Source organism: Elaeis guineensis, chromosome 7 (assembly GCF_000442705.2).
Source record: "Elaeis guineensis isolate ETL-2024a chromosome 7, EG11, whole genome shotgun sequence".
NCBI classification, from domain to species: domain Eukaryota; kingdom Viridiplantae; phylum Streptophyta; class Magnoliopsida; order Arecales; family Arecaceae; genus Elaeis; species Elaeis guineensis.
Genome location: NC_025999.2, coordinates 101,988,477 through 102,016,153, shown reverse-complemented (window position 1 = coordinate 102,016,153; position 27,677 = coordinate 101,988,477). Strand labels below are relative to the sequence as shown.

At 38.4% G+C, this 27,677-nt stretch overlaps 3 protein-coding genes across 3 annotated transcripts; 1 reads left to right on the top strand and 2 right to left on the bottom strand.

The window, feature by feature from the left end:
* Nucleotides 1–9,371: 9,371 nt before the first annotated feature.
* On the top strand, nt 9,372–15,873 carry LOC105047955 (cytochrome P450 90D2). Its single transcript, XM_010927115.4, has 9 exons — nt 9,372–9,777; nt 9,994–10,318; nt 10,626–10,775; nt 10,864–11,112; nt 11,862–11,951; nt 12,039–12,224; nt 12,375–12,496; nt 13,753–13,856; nt 14,909–15,873. The coding sequence occupies exons 1-9, from the start codon at nt 9,551–9,553 to the stop codon at nt 14,944–14,946; spliced, it is 1,491 nt and encodes a 496-aa protein (XP_010925417.1). The 5' UTR covers nt 9,372–9,550; the 3' UTR covers nt 14,947–15,873.
* A 793-nt stretch (nt 15,874–16,666) lies between these two features.
* Nucleotides 16,667–25,076, bottom strand: LOC105047957 (uncharacterized; the record flags this gene model as incomplete). The annotated part of the gene is made up of 9 exons (XM_073261035.1): nt 16,667–17,185; nt 17,461–18,155; nt 18,584–18,818; nt 18,910–19,133; nt 19,215–19,448; nt 19,570–22,514; nt 22,611–22,789; nt 23,103–24,794; nt 24,928–25,076. Coding segments are annotated over 2 exons (582 nt in total), but the record flags the coding sequence as incomplete, so codon positions are not given.
* LOC140859387 (DEAD-box ATP-dependent RNA helicase 20-like) lies at nt 18,804–21,369 on the bottom strand. Its single transcript, XM_073261036.1, has 4 exons — nt 21,283–21,369; nt 20,461–20,504; nt 18,977–19,133; nt 18,804–18,818 (listed from the first exon to the last, which is right to left on the bottom strand). Exons 1-4 carry the CDS (start codon nt 21,367–21,369, stop codon nt 18,804–18,806), a joined length of 303 nt encoding a protein of 100 aa, XP_073117137.1.
* Nucleotides 25,077–27,677: the final 2,601 nt, after the last annotated feature.

Sequence of the window (27,677 nt, the reverse complement as noted above, 5' to 3'; positions counted from 1 at the left end):
CCAGACATAAGCTCCTGGCAGGCTATTCCACATGACAAAGCTAGTCCAATCCATATTTCTCTTTCTTTTTATTTTCATAAAATTATAATATTTTACTTCATTAATCAATTCAAATTTTTTAGTATAATAAATATGTCATACCCATATAATCATGCCATCAACCGCTGATACATATGTATTGATATAACATACTCATGCTCAAAATCACATAAATAAATAACAGTATCTCAGATATAATAAATTCATCGATCTCAAATCCAACGATGTAAAATCAATGAGATAAAATCAACAATAAAATAACATATATAATGACGATCATGTACAGGGATTCTTACCTTTACCGGTGACTGATCTAAGCACAGAAATCAATATTCTTCTTTGATTTATGAATTTTTTTTAACAAAATATTCCACTCGATATCATATGCAGACAATCATCTCTTCATAATCCTAATCAAATATAAAAATCATATATGGAGAAAATTATCCGATAATCAATCCTAATAACATAAATCTAGGACCTCTCTCAGAATTAACCAAAATTAGGATTTGTCTAAGTATTTGGATCCTTCACTGATTCATAAGACTTCTAGAGAGAGAAAATCCATGAAGAAAGAGAAAATTTTAGAGAGAGAAAGTAGAGAGAGAAAGTGGAGAGAGAATCTTCATATCCTTCTGATGAGGTAATCATGGTCGAGATCATCAGAAGTCATATCAGGATGACTCAATATGGATTAACCATGATTGATGTTATCAATTTCGAATATAGATCGGATCGGAATCTAATCTACTGCATGAATTTCGGAGCAATCTCATATCATCATATTTTCATATCAATTTTATCCTAGGATTCGTGATGAAGTCAGAGAAAGAAAGGCACTAGAGAGATAAAATCCATAAAGAGAGAGAAAGGTCTAAAGAGAGAATCTAGAGAGAGAAAATATAGAGAGAATGTAGAGAGAGGAGAGAGGAAAGAGAGAGAAAAGAGGGAGAGGAGAGAGAAAAAATTTCTCTCTCTTCTTCTTCTTCTTTTATTTTATTTTTATTTTTTATTTTTTTCTTTCTCTTTTTCTTTTTCTTTTTCTTTTCCTTCTTTCTTCTTCTTTCTTCTTCTTTCTTTTTCCTTTTCTTCCCACGGCCTCCCTTGGACCGAAATAGGGGACAGACAAGGGGGCTCCAGCTTGGCTCCGACGAGGGCGACGGCTTCGTCGGATGTCCGACAGCAGATGGAGGCGGCGGTGGAGCAAGGGATGGCCGGCGATGAGGTTCGGCCGGCAGAAGATTTAAAGGATTTGAAAAACAGGGGATCCACCATTTTTTTTTATTTTCCATCATTGGCCGATCACTGACGGCCAAGACCTTCAAGGAAGAGGGATAGAGGGATGATGATCCTATCATAGGGATGAGACGCCGCAACTGACGGCGCCGGTGGCCAGAAAAGAGAGGAAAGGGTCCGGTCGAAACAGAGCAAAACAGGATTCACCCTTTTCATGGATTTTCCGACGATCCCAAAGGCCGGCGAGGGTGCACGAAGCCATGGAAAGGAGGGGAAGAAAGAGAGGAAGGAGGAGAAGGGCATACCTCAAGCTTTAACAGCGTCGTCGGCTCCAATTTTCTGCGAGCATGAGTACGGGAGGTCTTGACTTCAATTGGAGAAAACAAAGAGAAAGGAGAGAGAGAGAGATCAGTGATCATCGTGGGTTGTTTAGGAAGGGGAGAGGGGGTCTTATAGAGTGGAGGGGAGGTCGAATCTCCCTCGGATTCGACTTCTCCTCCGGTGATTTGGGTGGAAGAAGACTCCCAGTGGAAGACTTCTTCATTCTATTTTTTTTTTATATATATATATGGGCTTTGGGCTTTTGGGCTTGGTCCAGGGCCCAAATGGGCTGGGTGTTACATATATATAAGTACTTAATTAAGATCTATCCAATCCATAACTGATATGAGACTAAATATATATCTGCATGCATTCTCATATTAGTAGTGTAGAAATGCATCGAGGAACAAAAAAGCCCTCTTATATCTATACTAATTAAACCAAGGAAATGCCTATAAGACAGTATTCAAACATCCAACAAGGATGTTTAACCGTAAGCTTACATAAAATCCCAACATGAAAAAGGGGAAGAAATGAAAGCCTCAAACCCAGATCCAAACGTTCTGTTGTTTAAGCCTACAGATTAATTTTGGGCCACAACCTAGAACTCCACTCATGTGAAATATGGGTCAAGTTCTTTTCAGATCTACATCGATCATTAAAGATGATACTGTTTGGGAATGCAGATTGGACCACAAAAGCCATCAGAACAAAAGGTGGGAAAGATGCATTTCATCACCAAACAGAGATGCTACTGACGTTGGCAAAGACTAAGCAATCGTAGATATTATCCTAAGATAATAACAACTCAGGAAATTAAGCTTTTCCAATCACAGGTCACGGGATTCCCTAAAGAGACCCCAAATGAAGGCCAAAAATCATTTCCAGCTGACCAAGCCCAAGCCCTGTTGTTGCACAGTCTTTTTTTGGATTCGATCCAACTCCCCATGGCCCATCCCATCATTATGTTTTCTGTCAGATGGCCCCTGATTATAAACAGTAACACGAAAAGTTATTTCTTTCTGAATAGAGTTACCGCAGGACTTTTGGTAGCCTTTTTGACGGCACAACACGGTTAATCCTCACATTCGATAGCAACTGGCACAGTGTAATGGACTTCTGGACTTGTCGTTCATTTGTCTCACTGCTTGATTCCGTTCTCCTCTTCCTACGCTTGCAGTACTGCTCCTTTGGCATGAAACTGTACCATTATAATTTTCTCCCTATCCACATCCAAAACCCCACCACAAGCTCCCATTGGAGGTGTTTGATCCTACATATCCTCCTAAGATTCATAGGTTATCTGATGTCCTACAAAAAAAGTGAATGTTGCAGGGAATTCAAAGCCTTCCCATTCATGTCATATGTGAAGGGCCGTGTGGACGTATGTTTAGTCCCATATCAATTATTTACCAAAAAAATTTTAGATATTTATACAAAATCAAATAATCCAAATAATACATTTCGACTAGTCTTTGTAGATGAAATTTCGGATTGTGATAAATAGTATCAGAGTAGATCTCGCATATGATGTATTTGGACTAGTAAATTCTATAGCATGAATCTATTTAGGTTAACCATGAGCTGTTAATGATGTTTATAGATTTGAATGAATTTTGATTCTTAACCTGACGAGAATGTTGGAGTTTAAATACAGAGAATATGTAAAGATCCGTGTAAATATATGTTTAGTCTTATATCATTTGTTCATCGGGAAAGAGAAGAATACACCATAATTTCTACATGGAAAAGCTCTCAAAGGAAGAGAGGAAAAAAAAAAAAAAAAACAACTACAACCTTGGGGCCATGCTAGTCAGGCCTCATCCACTAGATGGAGATAATAGAGTACAAGTACCAGACACAAAGGACTAATAAACTCTTGGATGACGAGTTACATCTCACAAACAGAGGGATTGCAAATAATAAGAAGGTAGGACATCCCCATTGATAATGATGGATGGCAAACCCTTCAAGATAAAACTCCTTTGGAGAGCACAGAAATCAGTCCAGATTTATGTGGAGTTCGAGTTGACGCTCACGGATCAGGTGATAAACACCCCTTCAATGCGAAGCCAGAATCTATCTCCGGTTTATTTCTTTTCTACCCATCTTCTTTCTCTTGATTTCAGCTGCGAGGGAACCCTGGACCTCTTACCCAAGTCTCCTATTCTCTTCTTGAAGAGTTGGGGAGATTTAAGGGGTTGGAGAACACGGGACAATGGATACGAGCTAAGTACAACCCACTCATTTTCCAAATTAAAAACAATGGGAAGTTACCGAATTAGTCAATAAGAAATTCTTTGTGCACTGTATGCTATATAGAAAATTTGACGTGGAGCACACCGCTTCATTCTATTGGACCATATAGCCATCACTTTTCAATGCACATTTAATGTACACAATTCTATTTTTTCGTTCAAAATTTTTAGTGATGAAAATTCTCTTTTTAAAAATTATGACACCTCTTCTTAAAAATTATGTCACCCTTTCACAAAAATTATGACATCTTTTTTCTTTCAAAAAAATTATGATACCATTTCATAAAATTATGATATCTCTTCATAAAATTATGGCACTCCTTCAGAGAATTATGACACCCCTTCACAAAAATTATGACACTCTTTCACAAAACTTATGACATCCCTTCACAAAAATTATGACGCCTATGTGAAGGAGGGATGTCATAATTTTTATGGAGTGTCATAATTTTTAAGAAGAGATATCATAATTTTTTTTTAAGGATAGAGGTATCATAATTTTTTGGAAGGGATGTCATAATTTTTTAGAAGTGGTATCATAATTTTTATGAAAGGATGTCATAGTTAAAAGGTAAGAATATTTTTATCATATAAAATTTTTAAACGAATAAGACGATTTATAGGCATTAAATGTATATTAGAAAATGATGACTATGTGGATCAATCGAATAAGATGGTGTGCTCCACATCAGATTTTCTACACTGTCGCACAAAGCATTTTTCTTAATCAATTCTTCCATACACCACCACAATATGAGAAGTGACACCACAACAAATATAAAGCCCATTTTCATACCCCCGATCCCGTATCAAGACATATTATCGATGATTAAGCCAAAAGAAGCAGGTTGGCTAAAATGTTGATAATTCCATTGCTGAGGCAGAGATGTTCCCCGCAACCAAAGTTGCAGGTTAGAATTTTGTTCAAAAATGTGCAAGGGTAGATTATATATGTACATGTTTTAATCGGCTAAAAATGAATTTGGTTGAAATGAAAGTCAGTCAAAATAAAAAAAAAAAAATTTTTGCTTATGCATCCTTGCATTATGAATTTCCCACAACTAGAGTTTTGAATTAGTCGCACTAAATTCAAAAGCATCTATAACTAGGGAAAATCTAATAGTTTATTAGTCTGCAGAGATTTACCAACAAGACCTAGGTCAATGGATCGGCATCAAACATGAGGAAAATAAGATGCAAACATTACATTTTCCCTTTAAGAAAGTGCATACATGTAATTGCAAGCATCAAGCAAGTCCATTGGCCCGACATATTGCAATGTTTGCATCTAATTTTGCCTATCTTTTAGGCAAACTACATAAGAAAACCTGATAATTACTCCATATTGGGTAGGTGTTGCATCGAAGAAAGGATTTATCTTCTACCGCATAAATCCAAAAACCGATCGTAACATAATTTTTTTGAGATTCATGCAGCCTGATGATTGAGTAAGTTCAAAATGCTTTAAGAGCTACGTGGGGTGTGGTCTAATAAGATCATATTGCAAAAGAAAATTAATCATTCTTTCGTATGAAGGATACAATTTGATCTCCTTTACGTGTACAGATAAAAAAATGAAAATCCAATAGCCATCATCCTAACCGGCTGTGTTGGAACATATGCTTCCACTTTGCTATTAGAGCCTGCAGCCATGAGACATCTCATTAGGCTTTCTAGCTCTAACCATCAGCAGACGGGTGTACCGTGTATTGTTTAGTGCCAGACAGCCATACCAAAGCTCCAAGCTTCCTAGAATTAATGATAAAACTGAAGTAAACACCTATTAAATCAGGAATCTCCAATCATTACCAAAAAAAAAAAAAAGTCAGGAATCTCCAAGGCCTGCTGGCCAATCAACTGTCTGCATTTCTTATGAAAAAAACTCCTAAAGAGCGGACATCGATCTTTCGGTGTCAGGTCATTGACTATTTTCACGAAAGGTGGGTGATGAAGGAGAGAATTGATATGGTCACATCAAGTTTTGATATCCCACCAACCTGTACTGCCTCTCTCCGTCCCGTCGGTACTCCCTTTTGACGGCGAAATGTTTCACGGAAGGGATGTTAATGCAGTGCATTAGAATAACGCAATTATGACAGAGAAAATTAGAAGCAGGACAATATATATTCTACATTTGTTGTTTTGAATACTGATTTGGGGTGGATGTTTTATTTGTCGTCAGCTGGCTTGTGAATGTATCGGCTAATTGCATAAAAAAATACTTCGGAGCGTCTATCAAGCCTATGATTATTCGTTTGGTAATAAATAATTAAATAAATTAGATTTTAAAACTTATTTATACTCAGTTAAATTAATAATGTTAATAAAATTATTTTTTTATATAAAAAATCGAAATTGCTCTTAAATAGAGGGAGATATACATAATTTTTAAAATTTTTTTATGGTTGTTGTTGCCGTCGGAAAGTGGAGCTGATTCAAACCGCTGAACTAAAGTCAGGAGAGAGATGATTGTAGGGTAGCTAGTCAAGACATTCGAATCGAATGCCGGCATCGAGTCCTTGATCAAACTCTTTATTCAGATCCTACAAAATCATCAAAGATAGGAAAGTCCTCATGTTGGGGGCTCTTTGATGCCTAAATCAATCTTCTGCAGAAGCAAACAAAAAAAATCTGATCTTTTAGATGAAGTTTAGTAGAAGAGTCAAGTATGAAATATAATAAATTGGAGAAGGAATAGAATGTAGAAGCTCAAAAGATGCCATGTAAAGTACGAAAATCAGAGATAGAGTTAGAAAAACTCAGAGCTCTGTGGAGAAGATAAATTTCAGTTTGTATGAAATTAGTCTCAAAAAAAAATCATGTGAAGTTAGTGTTCACTTACTTAGAGGATTCTGAAGAGTTGAGTGTTATAGACGAAGATGGGTATCTGTCGTCTTTGAGAATGAGTGCTATTCGCTAGCAAACGTCGTAATGCTCTGGTTATTAGAGAATAACGACTCACATTCTGAAGCTTGTTGAAATTATAAATCTCACTGAGTGAAAAAGAAAGTGGAGCAGCAAGATGGTTGGCTGCTTATCATCTTGCAAATAGAAAATGCTGGAGCTCTTTCAATATCGTTGTAAAAGATTTAGTAAAGATTGGACATTTGTTTCATCACTTTCTTTTAAAAATATATGTCGGACTGCTGTTGGGCCGCCCGTCACAGTGGATCCTTCAATCCACAGTATATCAATTGTTATATGATTAAGATAATTTTGATCATTTTTTAAATTTTTTTGATATGATATTTAAATTTTATTTAAAATTAATGATTTAACTAATATTTTATTAAATCATGAACTAAAATATCAGATTAAAAATAAACCTCGACGGGAAGATAAGTATAGATTTTTCAACTTTTGGTTGTAAATATAATTTATCCTAATTTTATGAGGAGTTTTATAATTTATTTTAAAAAATCTGTTTGGCGTCAAATGCGGTGAATCATCCCAGTTATGCGCCATGCATCCATTTATATATAAATGATCTATGTTACCAAAAATATATAAGTGATCTGTGTTTTGAATAGCTCAGTGACATGACACCCATCCCTTTGGATGTCCTTGCTTGGGAGTGTTGAAGGGTGTGTCCTTAAAGATTAAAGAACGGAACTTTTTGTACCATGGGTTCTTGTCGGCAGATGGAGTTTGGATTCTCCATGGCCCTCAGACTTTGTGCTCGTCCAATTCATTTTAAATAAATCACCAACTGTCCGTTCAGGGGAGTTCTCTTGAACAACGATAATTAGCTGAGCAAGTGGTGGAGTCCACTCAATCACTTGTTATTCTACCGTGCTTAATCACAGGTAGGTGGATGACCAAATCGGGGGAATGGAAAGAATTTAACATCAAATGGAGAGCATCTGAAACCCAGGGTCCGAATAGTGGCTTGACTACGTGCACGAGCTCCATTCTTAAGCCAAGAAGAGTTAAACTTACTAATTTGTACTTTAGCTACAAGGAAATAGCAAAATCATAAGTTGGTTTTACCCTAAAAAGGTATAGCGATAAGTTATTAATTATGGTCATTTCTCTATGTTTGTGTTTTAGGAACAACAAATTACCATAAGAGGCGAAACATCTCATATTTAACTCTTAATGACCTAATCAAGCTCATCAAATGGCCTCCATTGGAGGCACCATAAGCCATTTAGAGCTCTTCTGACATGATAGTTACGTCTTGACTCACGGGTGCACATCCCGTGCAATTAAATCCTGTGATGTGCATAATGAGTTGATGTTTATTGCTGCAATGGACTCCACTCATATTGACACTTGCTTGACTCATTACTTTCTTAAATCTTCATTATTTTCTAAAATCTTGATTTAACTTACGCATCAGAGAATTCTTGACAAATAAAATTCAAAGACCTACAGTATTTTTCTTCTTATTTTCAGATCGGACCCGTAGCTTCCAACAGTTTTATTCATCTAACCAAATCAACCAAAGTACAGCAATTTGAGCAAAACCAACCAATCACCATCCACTAGCTCATCCAGTTTGGGCAGGCTGGATTTTAGCAGCAACAAGGAGCATGTGTCGATGTATAGGAGCAAAGAGGTGCGGTGGAGTGATCCAATCTAGTGAAGTCCTATTGAGGAAAGATGCCAACGTAACTCTTACCCATCCATAGTTATTGATGAGCACGGACATATGGTTTGGATTGTGAAAAGGGCTTTGGAACTCTAGAATGCTGATCAATTAGCCATGAGAAAGGTATCCATTGATGGTGCCCACCCTTTAATTAAGATTGCGTGTAGATATTGTTACCTTTCCTAGCCTCTTTTGATATAACATACATTCAAAGGGAGGTAAAAAGTATAGCTAATTGGATGGCGACTTATGCAACCAGTCAACCAGAGTGATCTCGTGAGATTCGGTCCGCAACGCTCCTTCCCTTCTTTCGAAAATTTTGTCCTAAGACTCCCATAGTTGTAATTATACACGAGAGTAGGAAAATTTGCTATAGTTAGAGAGTGTCAGGACGCTAAAAGGATGTGAGTAGTTTATCCAATGTGGGTGGGGAAATATATGTAGGAAAAAGCACCTTTGGTTAGGTTAATCCCGCACAGAGGGGGATCAATAATGGGAGAATAATGAGGGCCGGCTGTGTCATTAACATATCACAGCAAAGCAAGGAGAAAGCAAGAGGATGGCATTCTAAACTTGGCGCCGGATTAAAGGGGTGCCCTAAAGAAATTGGCACCACATGGGAAGTCTTGTAGGGATTCCTTTGGGTGATGCTGATTTGGTATGTGATGTGTCGTAAAGAGAGAAAGAGAGAGAGGGACAAAACGCGTTTGAGATGATGATGATGTGTGTGTGTGTGAAAGAGAGAGAGGAGAAGGAGAGGGACAAAACGTGTTTGAGATGATGATGAGAGGTGGGTTGGATTTTTATTCAATGAACCTCACATGTGTGCACGAGGTGAGCAGCTGCGCTTAATTATAGGGACTGGCACCATGCAATCATAGACGTGGGGACTAATCCAACGATTAAAATGGTTGGGGGCTGCCATTCAAATACCCCCCTGTACTTCAGCTTCTCGAACACCAAATTTCCACCCTCTCCCTTCTCTCTCTTTCTCCTTGCCTCCCTCACGCCTTCCCTCCCTCCCTCCCTCTCTCTACATTCCTCATCACCACCGTCATAGCAACACAGCATAATAAAATTAAAACGCCTTACATAAACATAGATGGGTCCAAATCTTTGGAAGATGGACAATTTGTTCATCACTTGGGTGGCCACAACTGTGACCGTGCTAGCAACCATCCTTTGGAATAAGCTGAGGAAGTGGAGAAAGACATCAGCCCAACTTCCTCGAGGGAGCTTCGGTTGGCCTCTCATTGGCGAGACGCTCGATTTCGTGTCCTGCTCCTACTCGTCTCGCCCCGAAAGCTTCATGGACAAGCGCCGGCTCCTGTGAGTTGACGCCAATCACACACCGCTAGTCATCTTCCTTGCATGTGTTGGCCAAGTGCCAATTCTTGTGTTACATATAGACAGCTCCGAGTTTATGATTGATGTCAACTTTCTCGATCTCTTCTCATTTAGTTTGTGATCTTATTTGGTCTACTTTAGGCTCATCTAATGACAACGATCTTGTTGCTCAAAAAAATTTTGTCAAAATTTTCACAGGCATGGGAAGGTGTTCAAATCTCACCTGTTCGGTAGCCCGACGATAGTTTCGACCGATGCCGAGGTTAGCCGGTTCGTTCTACAGAGTGATGCGAATAAGTTCGTGCCATGGTATCCCAAGTCCCTCACTGAATTGATGGGCAAGTCTTCCATCCTCTTGATCAATGGTAGCCTCCAAAAGAGGATCCATGGGCTCATTGGCACCTTCTTTAAATCGCCGCACCTGAAGGCTCGAATCACCGGGGACATGCAGTGCTACGTGCTCGAGGCCATGAAGCATTGGAAGGATGATCAGCTCATCTACATCCAAGAGGAGAGCAAACGAGTCAGTCCCACCCTTCTCTTCCTCTGTTTTCCTCTCATGCAAGCATGCACACCTGGGGCATCACATGAAAGGCCCAAGGGTGGGCAGAGTGGTTGTGCCTACCTATTGTTTTCATCACTAATTTGTGTGTCTCAATCTTTCTTCTCCAAATACAACTTTTCATTCTATCATCATACACCCACCCTTTTTTTCGATTATTAAAGTTCTGTTTGTTAATTAGTGGCTAATAGTATACTAGTTGGGTAACTGCACATGAGGTTCTTTTTCAACATGCTAAACTCAAAGGGGCATTATTTCCATGTCTCAGATTGTATTCCAAATACTAGTAAAAGGATTGATTGGCTTGGAACCAGGCGAGGAGATGAACTTTTTAAAGCAGCAATTCCGGGAATTTATTGCGGGTTTGATGTCTTTGCCAGTGAAGTTACCAGGGAGCAGGCTTTACAAATCACTGCAGGTAAGTCTGGTTTACCATGTAAATTTACTAGCATGGGCAACTACTTAAATTCATTGCCGACTAGTTAGCTCATTATGTCTTCGTCCAGGCAAAGAAGAGGATGGTGATGCTAATAGAAAAGATTATCCAAGAGAAGAGGAAGAACAACAAGAACGGGTGCACCCAAAGGGACGCTGTTGATGTTTTGATCAAAGATGGCAGCGATCAATTGACCGATGATCTCATATCAGATAATATGATCGATTTGATGATACCAGCCGAAGACTCTGTGCCTATTCTTATGACGCTAGCAATCAAATACCTCAGTGAATGCCCACTTGCTCTCCGCCGTCTGGAGGTACATGCAAGACAAGCTTCCTTATTTCTTAGGGCATATATTCTCTACGGTGCCCAATGTCGTGCATCTATAGATGGCCATCAAACAATGCACACAGCGTGCATCACATAGCTCATGCTTGTGCATGACCATCCATCTTATGATGGCAACTATCTATAGATGCACCGCATCTTGTGGTGTCATGCACACACTATAGGGGTCCACGCTCTATTTCTTAATCTTTTCCCAGTGTTTCTCGGATCCCCATAGACCCCACCACCCTAAGTTTAACGGATGAAGATTACAAGAAGAGAATAAATGAGTAGGTAGAAAGCCAAGCACTAAGAGATGCCTATTTGGTTTGTTTGGGGGAAAATATAATGTAATATGAAACTGATCGTTTTTAACATAATTGTTAATTAATAAGCAGTTGTTAATCTTGTAGCATATTTGTCTTGGGCAATGATAGGCACTGCCCATGCCGATCACTACCCCACATGAGAAAAGTGGAAGGGTAATGTTAGGTTCTTCGATCAGCCAGTGATTAGTAAAAGAAATTGGGAGTCATAAAAATATAAATACCTTATTGATTTGGCATATCACTGCATAGTTAGATTGTGACAGGAGAATGGTTCAATCAATTAAAAAGGACAATCTCTTATAAGAATGAATGATGAAGTGTGCATAATGATAAAAAGTTGATTCCAAATGTTTAGAAAAGAAATTTTTGAATATAATTATGAAACTGATATCGTGATAATTAATCTCAGCAAGAGAACATAAATGCAAAGAAGCGAAAATCCCTGCTCGGAGAGGATTTGCAATGGACCGACTACATGTCTTTATCATTCACTCAAGATGTGAGTTTGGAATTCCACATTATGAGATGAACTTATGTACATGCAACAATCTTAACTTCATGAGACCGATAACCTAGTCTTATGTAGGTCATAACAGAGACTCTTCGAATGGGAAACATTATAAGCGGAATCATGCGCAAGGCAGTGAGAGATGTGGAGATAAAAGGGCATTTCATACCCAAGGGATGGTGCATCTTAACGTATTTTAGATCGGTCCACCTTGACGAGAGCCTTTACAAGGAGGCCTACAAGTTCAATCCATGGAGGTGGAAGGTAAGGGAAGGCCCTAGCTCCTGGTGATCCACATGCCTCTCCTTTGTGGAGGGTAGGGTCTTGGTCAGTTGCATGCAAACCTACTCACCCTCCCCTCCCATTGCTTATCTTATCTGAGTGCAATCCTTCTTCTCTTTGGAACTCTGACAGGACAAGGACATGGGTGCTTGCAGCTTTACTCCTTTTGGAGGTGGCCAAAGGCTGTGCCCCGGGCTTGATCTGGCCAGGCTGGAAGCTTCCATCTTTCTCCACCACCTGGTCACTAGCTTCACGTAAGGATAGCCACCAATATCCCCTCCTTATGTGTATAGCATTGCATTGCATCTGACGTACATCACAGCAACACGTGTGTATGGCATGTGTGACTTACGTACGTACGTACCTATAGTTGCTTGCATACACAATGCACATAAGAACCTACACCGACCCATGAGAAATTATTAGGTGGACCAGATCCAATGGATCAGTCTAAATCTCAAGAAATATAAATCATCATTCTCACTCCTATTTTGCTCTTGAATTAGTTGAATATTTTAAATACGAGAGAGTAATGCGGCGAGTAACCATTGGACTGCTTCACTAGATCTGGTCCATCTAATGGTTTCTCCTGACCCACACATGTGAAACTAAATATATGACTGATTGGACTAGGGTTCACCATGTTTAGGTCACATGCCTTTGCACCATTGTGCTTTGACCTCGGCTACACCACGAAGGGTAACCTGTATCGTACCCGTGAACCGTTTAATGTGGACCCAGAAGCTGCTTAACCTGCACTATGCCCTGAGTTGGGTGTCAATTTCGCCACCGCGCATCAGACCTCAATTGCTATAACCTTAAAGCGACGTGTCTGATTTTGGCTTTACATAGGCTCTACCAATCAACAAACTTTTGGCTTAAATGTGCAATCATGGATGCCAAAGGACGCTCCTGCGTTTTCTAGCAGAAAAGTTCCATATAGACAGTATTATTGATAAACCCTGTTAAGAACATTCACCGGATGAGATCTAGAGTCATTCACTCAGTGTCGGGCAGAGATTTTAGATTCAAATTTTCCACCGTATTTTAGATTCACTCAGTGCCAAGAATTTAGATCATATGATAGGAGTCATATTGCGCTTGTAGGTAACCCAATCCACAAAATAGTGACATTTTTTTTTTTTTGTCTATTTTAATTTTGAAATCTAATAATTGTTTATCAGCATTTCTACCATAATTATTTATAATACACTAGATGCTTGTTTCTATCTCCATTTTGATGAGATAAGGTTTGGTTGCTCTGTCCGGTTGAAGCAGAGCCACATCCATCATAATTCTGGAATCCAATTAGCATTTTTCTATCTGGGACCAGTCTAAGATATGCTATAGCATGAAGATAGAAACAAGACCACGTAGATTTTTTTTTTTTTTTTTTTTTTTTTTGCATGATTGATTTGATCTCTGATATGAATGTTTGTGTTTGATGTTATTATCATGAGTGCATGACGGAGGGACTGATGAGTCGTACGTATATGACTTGTGCCCACAGGTGGGTGGCCGAGGAGGACCACATAATTAACTTTCCCACCGTAAGGATGAAGGGAGGAATGCCTATCCGGGTGAGAAGAAAGGCGAAGGAATCTCCCATCCCAGGTTAACAATTAACCTTTTTTTTTTAAAAAAAAAAAGGCGGTAGGGCAGCAAAAGGTCCGTCTGCACACGTGTGGGCTCCTGCACTACCTAGAGGCCCCGCTATTATTTAGACCTATACACAATATAAAAAATCCTGTATATATAAGAGTACATAGGAAAATTAAAATAGAAGGGGTATAAAAAGATTCTGAGATGTTGGCGGAGGAAGCTGGCTTTGGGGCAGCTTCCGCTTTAGAGTTTCTGAATAGTGTGCTGGCTTGGAAAGGACTAGAAGAAGAATAATATAGCTTACTGGATCACTATTTGAATGGTCAATGATACTGAGACTATATTATCAGATTTTACAATCGATCTTTCGACTTAATTTTTAAATATTTTATTTATAAATATATTTATACTCAATTAATTTAATTTAACTAATTTATCAAAAAAAAAGGGCTAAAAAGCCATGACTTTAGAGTAAGTACATGGCAATTTTTTTTTCCAAATTTATTAAAAATTATTGGATTGTTCTCAACTTTGTTCGGGTCCAAATACTTCTTTAAATTATTCTCGAATTATCTGATGAACTAATACTAATTATTCATAGATTTTATTATTCTTTTTATGAATGATGGATGACTTCCACAAATAAGTGATGTTATTTGATTCCAGCGATGGTGCCTTTACTATTATTTTTCATCTCCTGTTCCATGGTCGTTATCAAATTAGTAGATGTACAAAATTTGCGCGCTTTAACTTTTTGAGAAATCCAACCGATAGATGGGGTTCGATTCATAACTATATGAATTTTTTTTTTTTTTATGACTTCATTCTTTTTCTGAATTCCATACACATTGCTAAATTTGTGAACATGACTTATCATGTCCCAAAGCTATTACAGGCTCACTTGCTACAGCATTGTAAAACCATGTAATGACTAAGAAGAGAGTTTATCTCTTTTAAAATTGATCCTAGGAAAAAGAAGTTCAAATTCTATATGTAATTAAGATATATGAATTTATACATATAGCTTCCTATAATGCTAATTATGTTTGCAAATTTCTACATAGCTATTACAAGAGGGACCAATAACGGCTTAGCCAAGTAGCTGATACCCTCCTCCATGGGGTTTGGGATCAAATCCACTAGAACGATTCCGGAATTCTAAAACTATTTGGACTTCATTTTACAATGGCTGAAGGAAAATGCAGATTGATGTGGATATGGGGCCTATTCGTATTGTTCATGCCTTCATGATGCTCAAGGAGCCTCCAAGGTGAGAATATAGGGAAACATTTTCTTTTCTCTGTAAACCTTACCCCCCTCCTCATGCCACACACAAGAAAGAAAATTGCATTATTAATCTATTCTCAATCCTCTTTCCAAAACATTCCAAGGATTGTTATATAATGCAATCCAGAATCTAAAGAAGTATTTTGTTAGGAAGAGTTAAAGGTCTGAAATCAGAGTGAGAATGAAAACGGAATAAGAATGGATGATTTCTATTTCAATCGTTTTGTTGAGAAGAATTTCATTTTGATTTCAATTTCAGAGTGGAATGAAAATGATCTAATCTATCTAAAACTCAATTTAGAATTTAAATTTTTATTCCAATCACGGATCAAATATTTCAAAAATTTTAATCATTCCTATTACGAACCAAATATATGAAATGATCATATGAATACATCCCATTTTACTCATATGAAATGGTCAAGCTTCAGATCATCTGCATTATCTACATCACTTGTGCATAGGACGTGCCTCGAAAAATTATAATAATTCTAAGTTACCTACGATTTTATCAGTTTGCCGATTTTTTTAAATTCATAATAAAAAAAGATGAATCCGAGGGATAAGGCCAAAACATGCTTACGTGCTATACATTGTCTATAGCAGTACATGATCAACATCATAGATTATCGTAAAGCGAGCCATGGTCTTATCTTTTCCAAGGTGCTGGATGATACTTCGATGTCAACATGACAAGATTGCTGCAAATCCTGACAAAAGACTGAGTACATCCGATCCATTGAGGGGGGAGTTTTTTTGTTTTGTTTTGTTTTTTTTTTTTTTTTTTTTTTGACCCCTGTTCTGGACCACTCGATTGACTGGCTATCTGAACAAACAATAACTTGCTTTAAAAATAAAAATAAAAATAAATTATAAGACAGTAACTGAAATAAAATATTATTTCTTATTGAAATTTTGTTTGAGAAACATAATCGAGTTGCTGCCATCTGAATTTTTTCTTTTCTTCTTCTTCTTCTTGATGACAAAGGAGACAGGCCGGAAGCCACCCAATTTTTTTTGAGTTGTGAAAAGAAGAAGAAATCCAGATTTAACGTAGAATCTCGAAGAAGGATATGGATTCGCTTGATTGGTTTTTCCACTCAACAGGTTGAGATTAAACCTCCATTTTTCTACTGGTTTATAATCAGACTGAACTTAGATTGGCCATTAGAACGGGTTTACTTGGAAGTAGAACGAGACTTTTACTGGCAATTTCGTTATAAGTCCGCCTACCTCGGCTGAGGAAAATTTGATCAAACAGTTGGCTGTAGGGGCCACCACATTCAAACACCTTATTAGTGGTGGAGTCCATTAACATCAACTAAGCATAAAATTTAATGTCAATCACCGCATGGAACCGAGTGACCATAATCTCATGCCAAAGAAGAAGCTCCTGAAGTTGATGATTAATTCTATCGATATAACGTACTCATTTATTCTAGATCTGGCATTCAATAACTTCCTATTCATCACTACAAAGATGTTTAGTTTACAATCGAAATTAGAATGAATTGGAAAGAAAATCAGAATCACCATATCCTCTAAAGCATTCCATTCGTAGTCGAATCAAAATCGGAATAAAGATTTGAAGAGTTGGGATTGGATATTAAAGGATTGAATTATTTCTATGCTATCTCGGAATCAAAATCAGAATGAAACCCTCGTTCCGACCAAATTAATGGAATGAAAATCACCCATTCATATTCCCGTTCCAGACCCCAACTTCCCCCCAACCAAACATCCTTTCATTTCTATCCAAAAGTAAAGACTCAATAGATGGAAACGGCCAACTGGCACTGCAGCAAGCCGATGTCAGTTGCACCATGTCTTGTTCCACCTTCATGCAGTGCATCTCAGAGGAAAAATAAAAAGCGAAGAAGATGAACTTATCTGGAAATGATACCTGAGGCAGTTCTGAACCACACTATAACCGTTACTTAGACCAAGCCCGTGATCAAGCTTTGACTACTGTTGCAGATGTAATGGCAAAGGACATGTTCTCTTGGACCACATGGACGAAGTCTCTGACAAATACCGAATCTATGTGACAGGGCCTGTCAAGCGTAAAACAACTGAGGTTAGGACATGACATCAATGCATCAAATGCCAACCACCAAACAGTAATTAATCATAGGCTCATTCTCTCCAATAAATGCACCTGGCATGAGCACTGGGAAAATAGAGATGTCGGTGGCTCAGAATTAAAAGTATAGAATATGGTGGAAAGTGAGAGCGCTGCCCCACATTGCAGAAAAGAAATAACGTTCTATTGGAACTTTGGATTCCAATTTATCTATAAATTTCAAAATGATGGTAGAGCAAGAATTACCAGAAGAGCGGAGATTATTTGATGCGCCTGAACAAATAGCATTGCTATGCTTCATGGAGACCAATGGAGGCTCGAGGCAGAAGATCCAAGTTCTCAAAAAACTGCACATGCTGTACAAATCCAACCAATGGAATCATATAGGACCTAGATAAGGCGCCGCTCAAGTACTCCTGCATGTAGACTGTCAACTGACGAGCCATACAATGATTAACAAAAATCTTGTGTGCTTGGGTTGATAACTGGCAGTAAATTTTGTTTCATATTTTGTAAATTACATGTACGTTACTCAGTTCAGAATAAAACTTGATCAAGTAATATCAGAACTTCCAAACTTAACCTCCTAACGTTAAAATCCAGCTTCCTGAATGGTTCATCACAAGCTCTTAAAACAGCAGCCACCTCTTATGGTACATGCTCGATAGTTTACTTCCTAATTCAGAAGGGTGTTCCATGTTCCACAAAAACATTGACTCCATCCTCATGCCCCATCAGTTCACTGGTTGAGAGTTAAATGCAAGTTAAATATACCAAAATGGCCAATAGAAATGTCAGCTAACCAGAGATGCATGACCCTTAGAATGCAACAACCAGCCCTTCCATTCAATAGTAGTGCAGTGGATTCACTACTCAGGAATGCATCACCTCCATTGGCAACCACCACCAAAACCCTCCCACAATCAGAAATCCCCCATGACCTGCTGAAAATTTGGTGGTTAGGCAGCAGTCTCTTAACATCTGATTAGTCTGATGGGGATGGTAGAACTCCAAATTCACACATCAATTTTCAACTGGAAACCACACAATCAACAAACCACAGGCCACTGGCCAGGAAGCCTTCCATAGTTTGGGGAATATAGATCAATTGTCGTGGCAATTGTGCAGAGCAATTTACTTACAAATCTTGTTCTTAAAGTGATGGACCTATCAATCTATTTTTGGTCCTAGCCAGTCATATTGTTCGTGTGGATCAGAAAAGTTGGGGAGGAGTGCTAAAAAAGACAATAATTGACTAGTGAATTTTATGGTTCATTAGATTTCACTCCTCATACACACCTGTTAGCAGATGATGAAACTTGGGGAGAATAAGAAATTAAAGAGAAAACATAGTGCAGGAAGCACTAACCTGCAGAGGAAGGTGGGGCACCTCGGCCCACTGCAGCCAGTTCAGGACTGACGTTCTGCCCAGCTTCTTCCAGTAATATTAATAAGATCCTTAGCAAGTTTTCATTAGCTGCACTGAACAAGGTATATGCTGTTCCCTTGGCGCCAGCTCTTCCTGTGCAACCAATGCAGTGGACATAGTCCTCCAAGGATCCAGCAAAAGTCATAGTTGATCACATATTTCACATCCTCCACATCTGTCACCATAAAGCGAGCAGCAAAGTTAAAGAAGTAAAAAGTCCTTGCATGCAGAGATTTCAAAAGACTATTTGATTCATATATACGTACCCAGACAAAGCAGCAACATCAGTAGCAATCATTATAGGACTTTTCCCAAATTTAAACTCTGAGATACCCGGTCCATTTCAGCTTGGCTTATGTCACCATGGATCGACAAAGCAGGCCAGCCATCAGTGCACAGTTGCCTGGTGATTTGGTCGGAACCCTCCTCTGTGTCCATGCATATCAGAATCTGACTTCCATCCATAATATCCTCCAGCAGTTTGACCAATCTGACAGAAACAACATAGGTGAATCAGCATGCAGATTTATATATCATCCAAACAAACTTAGCAGTATATAGGATTCCCTACTTGTTATATTTCTGACTCTCTGACACAAACTTATCCAAACAAACCTGTGCCAAGTCAAGAGTCAAATCTGTCAGATCGGGTGAAGATGATACAATGAAACAAACCCAGTTGTGCATCTCCTTGTTTGGCCACAACAGCTAGCTTGTTTGGGTTGTATAAGAACTGTCTTGCAAGTTGTTCAACTTCCTTTGGTCAAGAATCACTCCGATAAAGAGTTTGACGATCTGGCTGGACCTATTGGAAGGAAATAAACTAAAACATTAGGGAAGCATCATGTTCTAGTGATATATTCGAAAAAACTGCATGACTAGAAAGGCCAAACAGATTGAGTGAACCAACTAATTTCACTTCATACATCATTTACTGCTGAAAAATCCCAATTTCCTGTGAACTGGGCCTTGCCCCAGTGATCCTTTGACTGGTAAGTGAAGGTTCTGCATGCAATTCCTGGGTGATGCAACACCAAAAATCTAAACCTTGGTAATTATAAGTGGGTTGGTCTCCCTTGAGTCCAATTTCCTAAACTACATTAAAATGGAAGTAAAAATTAGCAATCTAATTATCCACATGACTCCATGGGAACAACGACAGTTCAAAGAATCAGATATTTTCATCACTAGTAATTGTAAACAATAAGGATTTCACATCTCAAGAACTATAGGTGGCTGGCTGGATGATGAAACTGATAGCAATTCTCCAGCAAAAAGTTACAGTGAAGTTCTGACATAAAGTAGGATTTTGACATATGTTTGAATGCTATAAACTTTCTGTAAAATCATATCCAACAAAAGAAATTCTTGGTTATGCTGAAAAACCAGAACAAGTGATTCAATGCTTGATGCACACATCATAATCTTCAGAGAAATCATGCACAACTGACTAAAAAAATATAGAAGGCTCTGAAAACATCAAGAACTGATGGGTAATGCCTGAATTTTAACACCTGAGAAGAATGAGTAATATATGTCTGAGAAATAAAGTGTAAGCAAGCAAACAAGTGGCACACATGCACACACACACAAAAAGGTTGCTTATAGCCTAGACTTTGATGCCATAGAGATGAATGGCAAGCCTCCTTAAGATGCCCTGGAACACCCCAAACATAATTTTATCATATAGATAAATACATCTTTTAAACTCTGATTTGCACACAGTTCAACAGGTCTTGAAGTTCAAAAAGTCAGTCTCCAAGTGCAGATATTTAGCCAAAATAAGAATGTCTCCTCATTCACTTGTAAAACAGTACCTCGGTGACCATACTGCAGCAAGGGCAATAAAACTAGATACAATCTAGTATCCACACAAACGAGAGACACAGTGTATGCAGAGCACATATAGTCTGCAGATCACCTCAACAAATTCTCTAATTAAAGAATATACTCATCTTAATTCTCCTATTATAGATAATATTTTACATAGAGGAAGAAAGAGACAACATCAATCAAAACACTATTATTAAAAAGAGAAGAATTATGGCAACAATCTAATTCCAAATATACAATCAGTCAAGAAACTAACAGCCATCAATCAAATACTCCTACCTTTTTTTTTTTTTATAATTGTGAGAAGGGAAGGAAAGCTTCACTGAGTACAGATTACATTCTTACGAACCTACAGCCCAAAGCATCAGCAAACATGGACCAAGAAATGGCTGCTGAAAGGCTATTAAGCCAAAGCTGGAAGCTGAGGAACCTCAACTCGCTGTGATGTCTCCTGCCCGGTCCACTATTCGGTTACCCTCTTGACAGACACACAAGAAAGAGAACTCTAGCAAGGACAAGGACACGCAAACACTCCTATCTTTGAAGGTATATAACTAACTCATTTTACTTGTAAAAAGTTAAGTACCATACTACAAGACTTACAGGACCATGCCTTCCATTTAATCTGGCTATTTTTAAGATAAATACGATTGGGTATATGTTGTTACCATAGAACAAATATGAAAACAAAACCCAACTATATCCTGCTTAATTTTCATATATCTAACATGGACTATGGATGACAGACTAATAATACATGCCAAAAGTCAAGAGACTTTCCCTGGGTTAAAAAACGGCCAGCATACCTGGGAAACAATTTTCCTGATTTGAGGTTCCAAGCCCATGTCTAGCATATGGTCTGTCTCATCCAAAACAAGATATGTTGCCCCCATCAATAGGGGTGAAAGTGGATAGGATAACACCCGTCTGGCTCTATTTTCGTATCCACATCTAGCCGGATATACATAGAAATTTGAGCATCCAACTAATATCCATATTTTTATCTATATCTATATTTAAAAGAAAAAATAGATATGATATGGATATGAAAAGACAACTATTCTATCCGTATCCGATTCTATTTGTAATCTCATTTAATTTTATATAGAACTAAATACGATCTCATTTAATTGTATATAGCACTAATGAACTTTTAAAGAAAATATGTAACTATATTAACATACTATTAATTTGATTCACAATCCATTTAGTAATATCTTTAATTCTGTGGTCATAAAGTTTAATTATTCAACTAATATCCATATTTATATCCATACTTCCAATATCCGATTTGTATTCGTATCCATTTAAAACAAATATGGATATGAATTTTTGCATCCGACTAATATCCGTATCCATATCTATATTCATAAAAAAAAACAAAAATATGGATATGGATATACCGATACCCAATCCATATCCAAACCGGTTTCAGCCCTACTTATCAGGTTTGTGTAATGTGAATCTAACATATCAATCAATCATCATGGGGTAGAAATAACAATTTCAGCTCCTGATAAAGTGTTAGAAAATGCCGAAGCATTAATATCATAGCTTTCCATTTTTCAAGATAACATAACTGCAGCAATATTTTTGAGACAGGTTGAGAGAGTCAGATTTATAATGTTGCTTCATTCCTATCAATGGCCACCACTGCCAATAAGTAGTACAGCTGTTTCTTTCCATAACCTTTCAACACAAATTTAACTCCATTTTCTTACAACAGACCTTGCAGTCTGTAGTGAACAAGACCATACCACCTCAACTAGTTCTCCAATACTACTTTTGTTTATGTATATTAAAAACAAAAAAAAAAAAACACATTAATACACAACTCTGAAAAATAAACAATCAAATGGCTATCATCTATCGATCTGAAGATCTCAAACCTGAGGTCCCTTTGGAACCCCACCATATACAAGTGCTCCTTATCTTTGATGATGCACAAATTTAGTTGCTTCTTGTTGTATCTGGACAGCAAGCTCACGAGTAGGAGCCAATACCAAAAGGTCCAAAACAATTGGACCATCGCCAGGAGCTAGAAAAGAATTGATGTAGCAGAAAAGTTACATGTTTGTACAAGCACTAAGCATATTTAAATAACAAACAACAGAAAATGGATCAATAGTTCCACCTAAAATTGGCTAAGCTTTAACATGAACAATGGCAGCTAAAAGATAAGCAAGTGTCTTTCCAGATCTGTTTCACCAACGCCTACAAGATCACAGCCCTTTAAATCCATTGGTTAGCCCTATGATTGAATAGGAGTATGCTCAACGAAGCCAGCTTTAACAATCTCTTGCATAGCCTAATCTGGAGAATTGACCGTATATAAAAATATGTTATCTTGCAAACAAGAAATATGGTATAAACAAAAATCACAGAGAACTTTTCTCTGAGAAGCTATTTTTCATAAAATATAAAAAAGAAAGCTAATAAAAGAAACAACAAGAAATTTGTTCACAAATAAGAAATAAATATTCTCTGTCTCTCTCTTCCATGGATTACCATGCTATTTAATGATGCAGGAAAGCAAAATGTAGTTCTTACAGGACAAAATAAATATTACTCAAAGAGCCATGATAGATAGATTAATTCTAGAATACTCATGAACGAAAGAGTATACCCATCCTCCAAGAGAGCATGATGTTACAGCCACTTGTTAACCCTATATATGAAGCCTTCTTCTGAACCTGAGGAAAGTATAGCTAGATAGTCATATACATATGCATGCATATGTGTATAAATGGCACGCATGTAGGTATGTATGTGTGTGTGTGTGTGTGTGTGTGCGCGCGTGTGCACATATATAAGTACATGTACTCTACAAAATATAAATGGTCTAATAAAACACAAGGAATAGATCAAACCAGAAAGAAAGAAATAAGAAATTGTAAACAAGCCACTAGTTTATTTGTTATTTTCCAATTAATAACTTTCCTGCATGGATTTCCTCCCAACGACAGTTTCCTTGGCAGCCTCCTTAAGGCCTCAATCCAAGCTTGGACGATAACTGCACAACTTAAACAGATTCTCACTACATTAGTTTACTCCAGTAGCCAAACCTAATCTGCTCTGATCTATTAAATGCTAAGATTTGAGGCATGGGGAGGTGCTCTTCTCATAATTTTATTCCAATCAAACCCTGATGTTGTAGAATACGTGAGGTGTAATCTCAAGCCAGCATTGAATAAAATGCTTATGAGGTTTCTTACCTATGCATTGAGAGTATACATCACTTGATGGTAACTTTAGCTATATATATTCAGGTCAACTTAGTTTCATGGCCACAATTATGGCTTTGAACCATATTCTTTTGTTCTGGTTCCCATAGGTGCCACCTTGCCCCTTTCTTTTCCTCTAGATAAAGTTTGTTCGAAAACAAAAATGCATGTGCACGTTCCTGGCTACCTTCCCCTGACAATGTCTTTCTGTTAGCCTATAATATTATTTTATATGACATTTTTTGGACGACCAGAGGAAATTTAAATAGAATCACTACGTTAGCATCTGAAAAAAGGCATCTTTAACTTTATAGATGATAGTGTATTGCTTAATTATCATATCTGATAGATGAACAAAAAATAAATTATCATATCTGATGCATTTGGCGATAAAGCTAAGCAAAATCAAAAGTCCACGTATGTTTAAATTCTTCAATCACCCTAAAGTATCAGGAAATCAAATTCAAAAGTTTCTTTTTCAATATACATACTACATACACGTCAAGGAATTTGATCATAAAAGCCAATTAAAAAAAAAAATCACGCTCTCTCCCCTTTAGCAGGTGCTCTTCTCATTAGAACATGCATTTAAAAAACGACACTTTTAAACATGCATCTATGAAGCGAAAAGAGACATCTGAGTCACTTACCCCGCCTACAATTACATGACCTGCCCAAACACTTGTTCTTGTTCAAGATTTGATCTTTCATGATCGCACATTCCATGGAACAGGATAATACCTCCCACCCTCGTTCCAGAATGGCATATCCGAGCAAGAAAACTATCCAACATCTGATTTTTAACAAAGAAAGTGTCTTTTCTCCGAGCAAGATGAGGGAAGGAAAACCAACCGAGAAAGGCGACATCCCGGAACTCTAAGGCGGGCTCGGGCACGTCGCGGCCCTCGTCCGCGATCTCCCTCTTGCAGCGGTAGGCCTCCACGTCGGCCTTGGCCACGGAAGGAGACTCCACGTAGAAATTCTTCTCAAAAGGAGTCAGCCCGTTCGAGTGGGCGCCGAGCTCCGCTTCTCTCTTGCTCGAGGACTCGTAGCCCCTGCCGTAGCTCTGAGAACCGATCCCAAATCCCGCATCCCTGGAAAATATCAGGCAAAAGCATGGATAGGATGGAGGAGGAGGGGAAAAAACCTTCTTGCAAACTTCTTCTCCTTCTTCCTCTTGTTACCGATGGACTAGCGTTAGGGTTTGGGGTAGGGTTTTGAGATTACCTTCGCCGATAGGATCCGGGTCGCTGGCACGGCTGTCGCAGCGGCTCATGGCGTCCCGTCTCTTCCTTTTTCCTCGATGACTCTCTCGCGATCCGTTTGGGAGGAGAGCCAGAGAGCGACAGGAAACGAACGATGGAGAAGTTGTTGGTTTGAACGGTTCAATCCAATAAAATATCATCTAAATAAGATTTAAAAAATTAATAAAAACTAAATTGATAAAATTAATTATGATTAATTATATATTTTATTGTATTCATATTTTTCTGCTAAGCGAAAAATTTTAAAATTTTGAATCATAAAAAAATATGATAATATTTTATTGGATGGTCTGATAGAACAGTTATACCCAATAACTTTTTCTCCGAAGGATAAGGGTTGAGGGAGGTGCTAGCATTGCTGGTGCTTTTTTTTTTTTTAATTATATTTTTTAAATCAATTAAATAAAAATATATGTATATATTTATCAATATATATATATATATATATATATATATATATATATAACTAGGCCTTTGAGGTTGGTAGCCTTGACAGAGGGAAGGTTTAGAATGTTAGATGAATTGATTAGCATTAGAGAGATGTTTGGTTGGAGCAATTGAGATCTGAAATGGGAATCAAAATAGATGTCTCCCATTTGAGCTATTTGATTTAGAGGGAGTCTCATTTCAATTTTTATTCCAGAGAGAAATAGAAATGGCCCAATTTCCCCATATCTAAATCCAGACCATCCCTGGGGGAGTCAAAATCTCGTTACATCGGAATGAGATAAAATTAAAAAAAAAAAATACCTATCGACGATGGGAATTCGTCGGTGCCGATCATGCGGTAGGGGACCTAACCAGTGATGGCGACCATGGGGACAGAGTTGAGAAGGACATCGGCAAAGTTGGAGACCAGGTTAGTAGCGCCAGGGTCGGAGATGGCAATGCAGACGTCAAGACGACTAGTGGAGTGAGCGTAGTCAGAGGCTGTGAAGACGTCGTCCTGCTCATGGCGGAGGAAATGGTTGATAATAGAGGGAGAGCGAGTGAGGGCCTGATGGATCTCCATGGAGGCACCATCGAGGTAAGCGAAGACATCAATAACGCCCTTGCACTCGAGGGCTTCGACGAGGATGTCCGCACCCTTATGAGGCTCATCGGAGAAGAAGCGACGGAGAGAGGAGGGGCGGCGGTGGAGGGGTGGGAGAGGCGTGGGAGGTGCATGAGGTCGGGGAGGGGAGGCGAGGGGAGGCGAGGGGAGTTGGTGGTGCCGGAGCTAGGGAGGAGAGAAGGTTTGGTGGTCATGCAGAGGTGGGTGCGGCGCAGACGACGAGTGCAGCATGGACGGCGGTGGGGGCAGTGCGGTCGTGGAAGAAGGAGGGTCTACGGCGGAAAAGAAGAAGCGAGGGGGGTATCTTTTTTTCTTTTACTTTTTTTTTTAAATTTTTATAAAATATTTTATATTTTATTTCATAAAATATTTCATCTCTTATTATTATGTTTAATTTTTATTTAATATCAATTTTTAAAACAATTATTTTTTAAAAATTTTAATTAAGAATAAAAATAAAAAATTGAGTTAACTCCAATTTCTACCTTTGTATGAACCTAGCAACTATTCCGATTCCGATTCCGATTCCGGTCATGAACCAAATATTTCGGAGAATTAGACCATTTCGATTCCGATTTTCATTCCGATCCCAATTTCGATCGTGAATCAAACACCCCTTGGATGCGTATTTGATTCATTCTAAGATCAACAATGTACACCCCCCTCTTCGTACGATTGGACTCATCCTACCAAGCTTCTAGTTATAGTTTGTCAAAAAAAAAATTATCGCCATCACAGCATATCATTAATAGATGAGATCACCCTAATCCATTATGATCTCTTTGTTATATGGCTGACACTAGACCGAGGTGTATCATGCTCGTTTCCTGCTAATGTATCTGAGTTTCATTAGGTGCCATAGGTTGAATTATCTTTAAAAAATTTATTATATTGTTTATTGGGTAGAGAATTAGATGCTGGCGAGATTCAATTGCATCTTAAATTTTCAAGTGGCATAACTTAAGGTCCACGTGGGCATCTTAGCATACATATTCATAGGTGGTATCAGTTATAAGTCCTTTCTATGTTAAGTTGGATCATGTTACTTATCCATTGGCTTCATAATTTTGGATGCCTACCTTTGTTTAGTCTACCAAAATACTATATTTCAAGTGACTCTGAATTTTAGTGAGTTAACTCTAAGGTTGCATTTGATGGTTGGCAATCTATTCAGATTACTGGCAATTTAACATGGGCCCACCATATTACTGCATTTGGTATATCTTTTAAGTAGTAATTTGGATTGCATTGACAATCCAGATTGCCTCCCAAAATCTGAATTACCTTCAAGAGGGGTGGCTATCCTCAAAAAATTTGGACGATCTTCTTTCTCATGATTGACAACAAAAAGAGGGAGGCCAAAATTAGTGCCCTCATCTACAAAATCGGATCAATGACGATTGAAAACCAGCCAATCGACGGGCCGCCATCGTCTCCTTAATGCTCTTCATTGGGCGGCGATTGGGTGAGGCGGCGATGGAGCTGGATGAGACGCTCTTCGCCGTCGTCTTCTTGCTCATACTGACGGGCGGTGGAGCTGAATGAGGCGGCGGTGAGGTGCAAGCCCAAGGATGCGGTGACAGCTCTTCGTCAGGAGGCCGGGGTGTAGTGGTTAGGACAGCGCGGGCGGCCGAGAGGCCGAGGTGTGGTGTTGGAGG

Coding starts and splice junctions, on each gene's coding strand:
- LOC140859387 (XM_073261036.1), bottom strand. CDS start 21,369: ATGGGGGCAACATATCTTGTTTTGGATGAGACAGACCATATGCTAGAC. Junction 20,505..21,282: donor TCAGGAAAATTGTTTCCCAG/GTATGCTGGCCG, acceptor TGTGGATACTAG/ATTGTATCTAGTTTTATTGC. Junction 19,134..20,460: donor GCTGCAGTATGGTCACCGAG/GTACTGTTTTAC, acceptor TGTTTCTGTCAG/ATTGGTCAAACTGCTGGAGG.
- LOC105047955 (XM_010927115.4), top strand. CDS start 9,551: ATGGGTCCAAATCTTTGGAAGATGGACAATTTGTTCATCACTTGGGTG. Junction 11,113..11,861: donor TTGCTCTCCGCCGTCTGGAG/GTACATGCAAGA, acceptor AATTAATCTCAG/CAAGAGAACATAAATGCAAA. Junction 12,497..13,752: donor CACCTGGTCACTAGCTTCAC/GTAAGGATAGCC, acceptor TTGTGCCCACAG/GTGGGTGGCCGAGGAGGACC.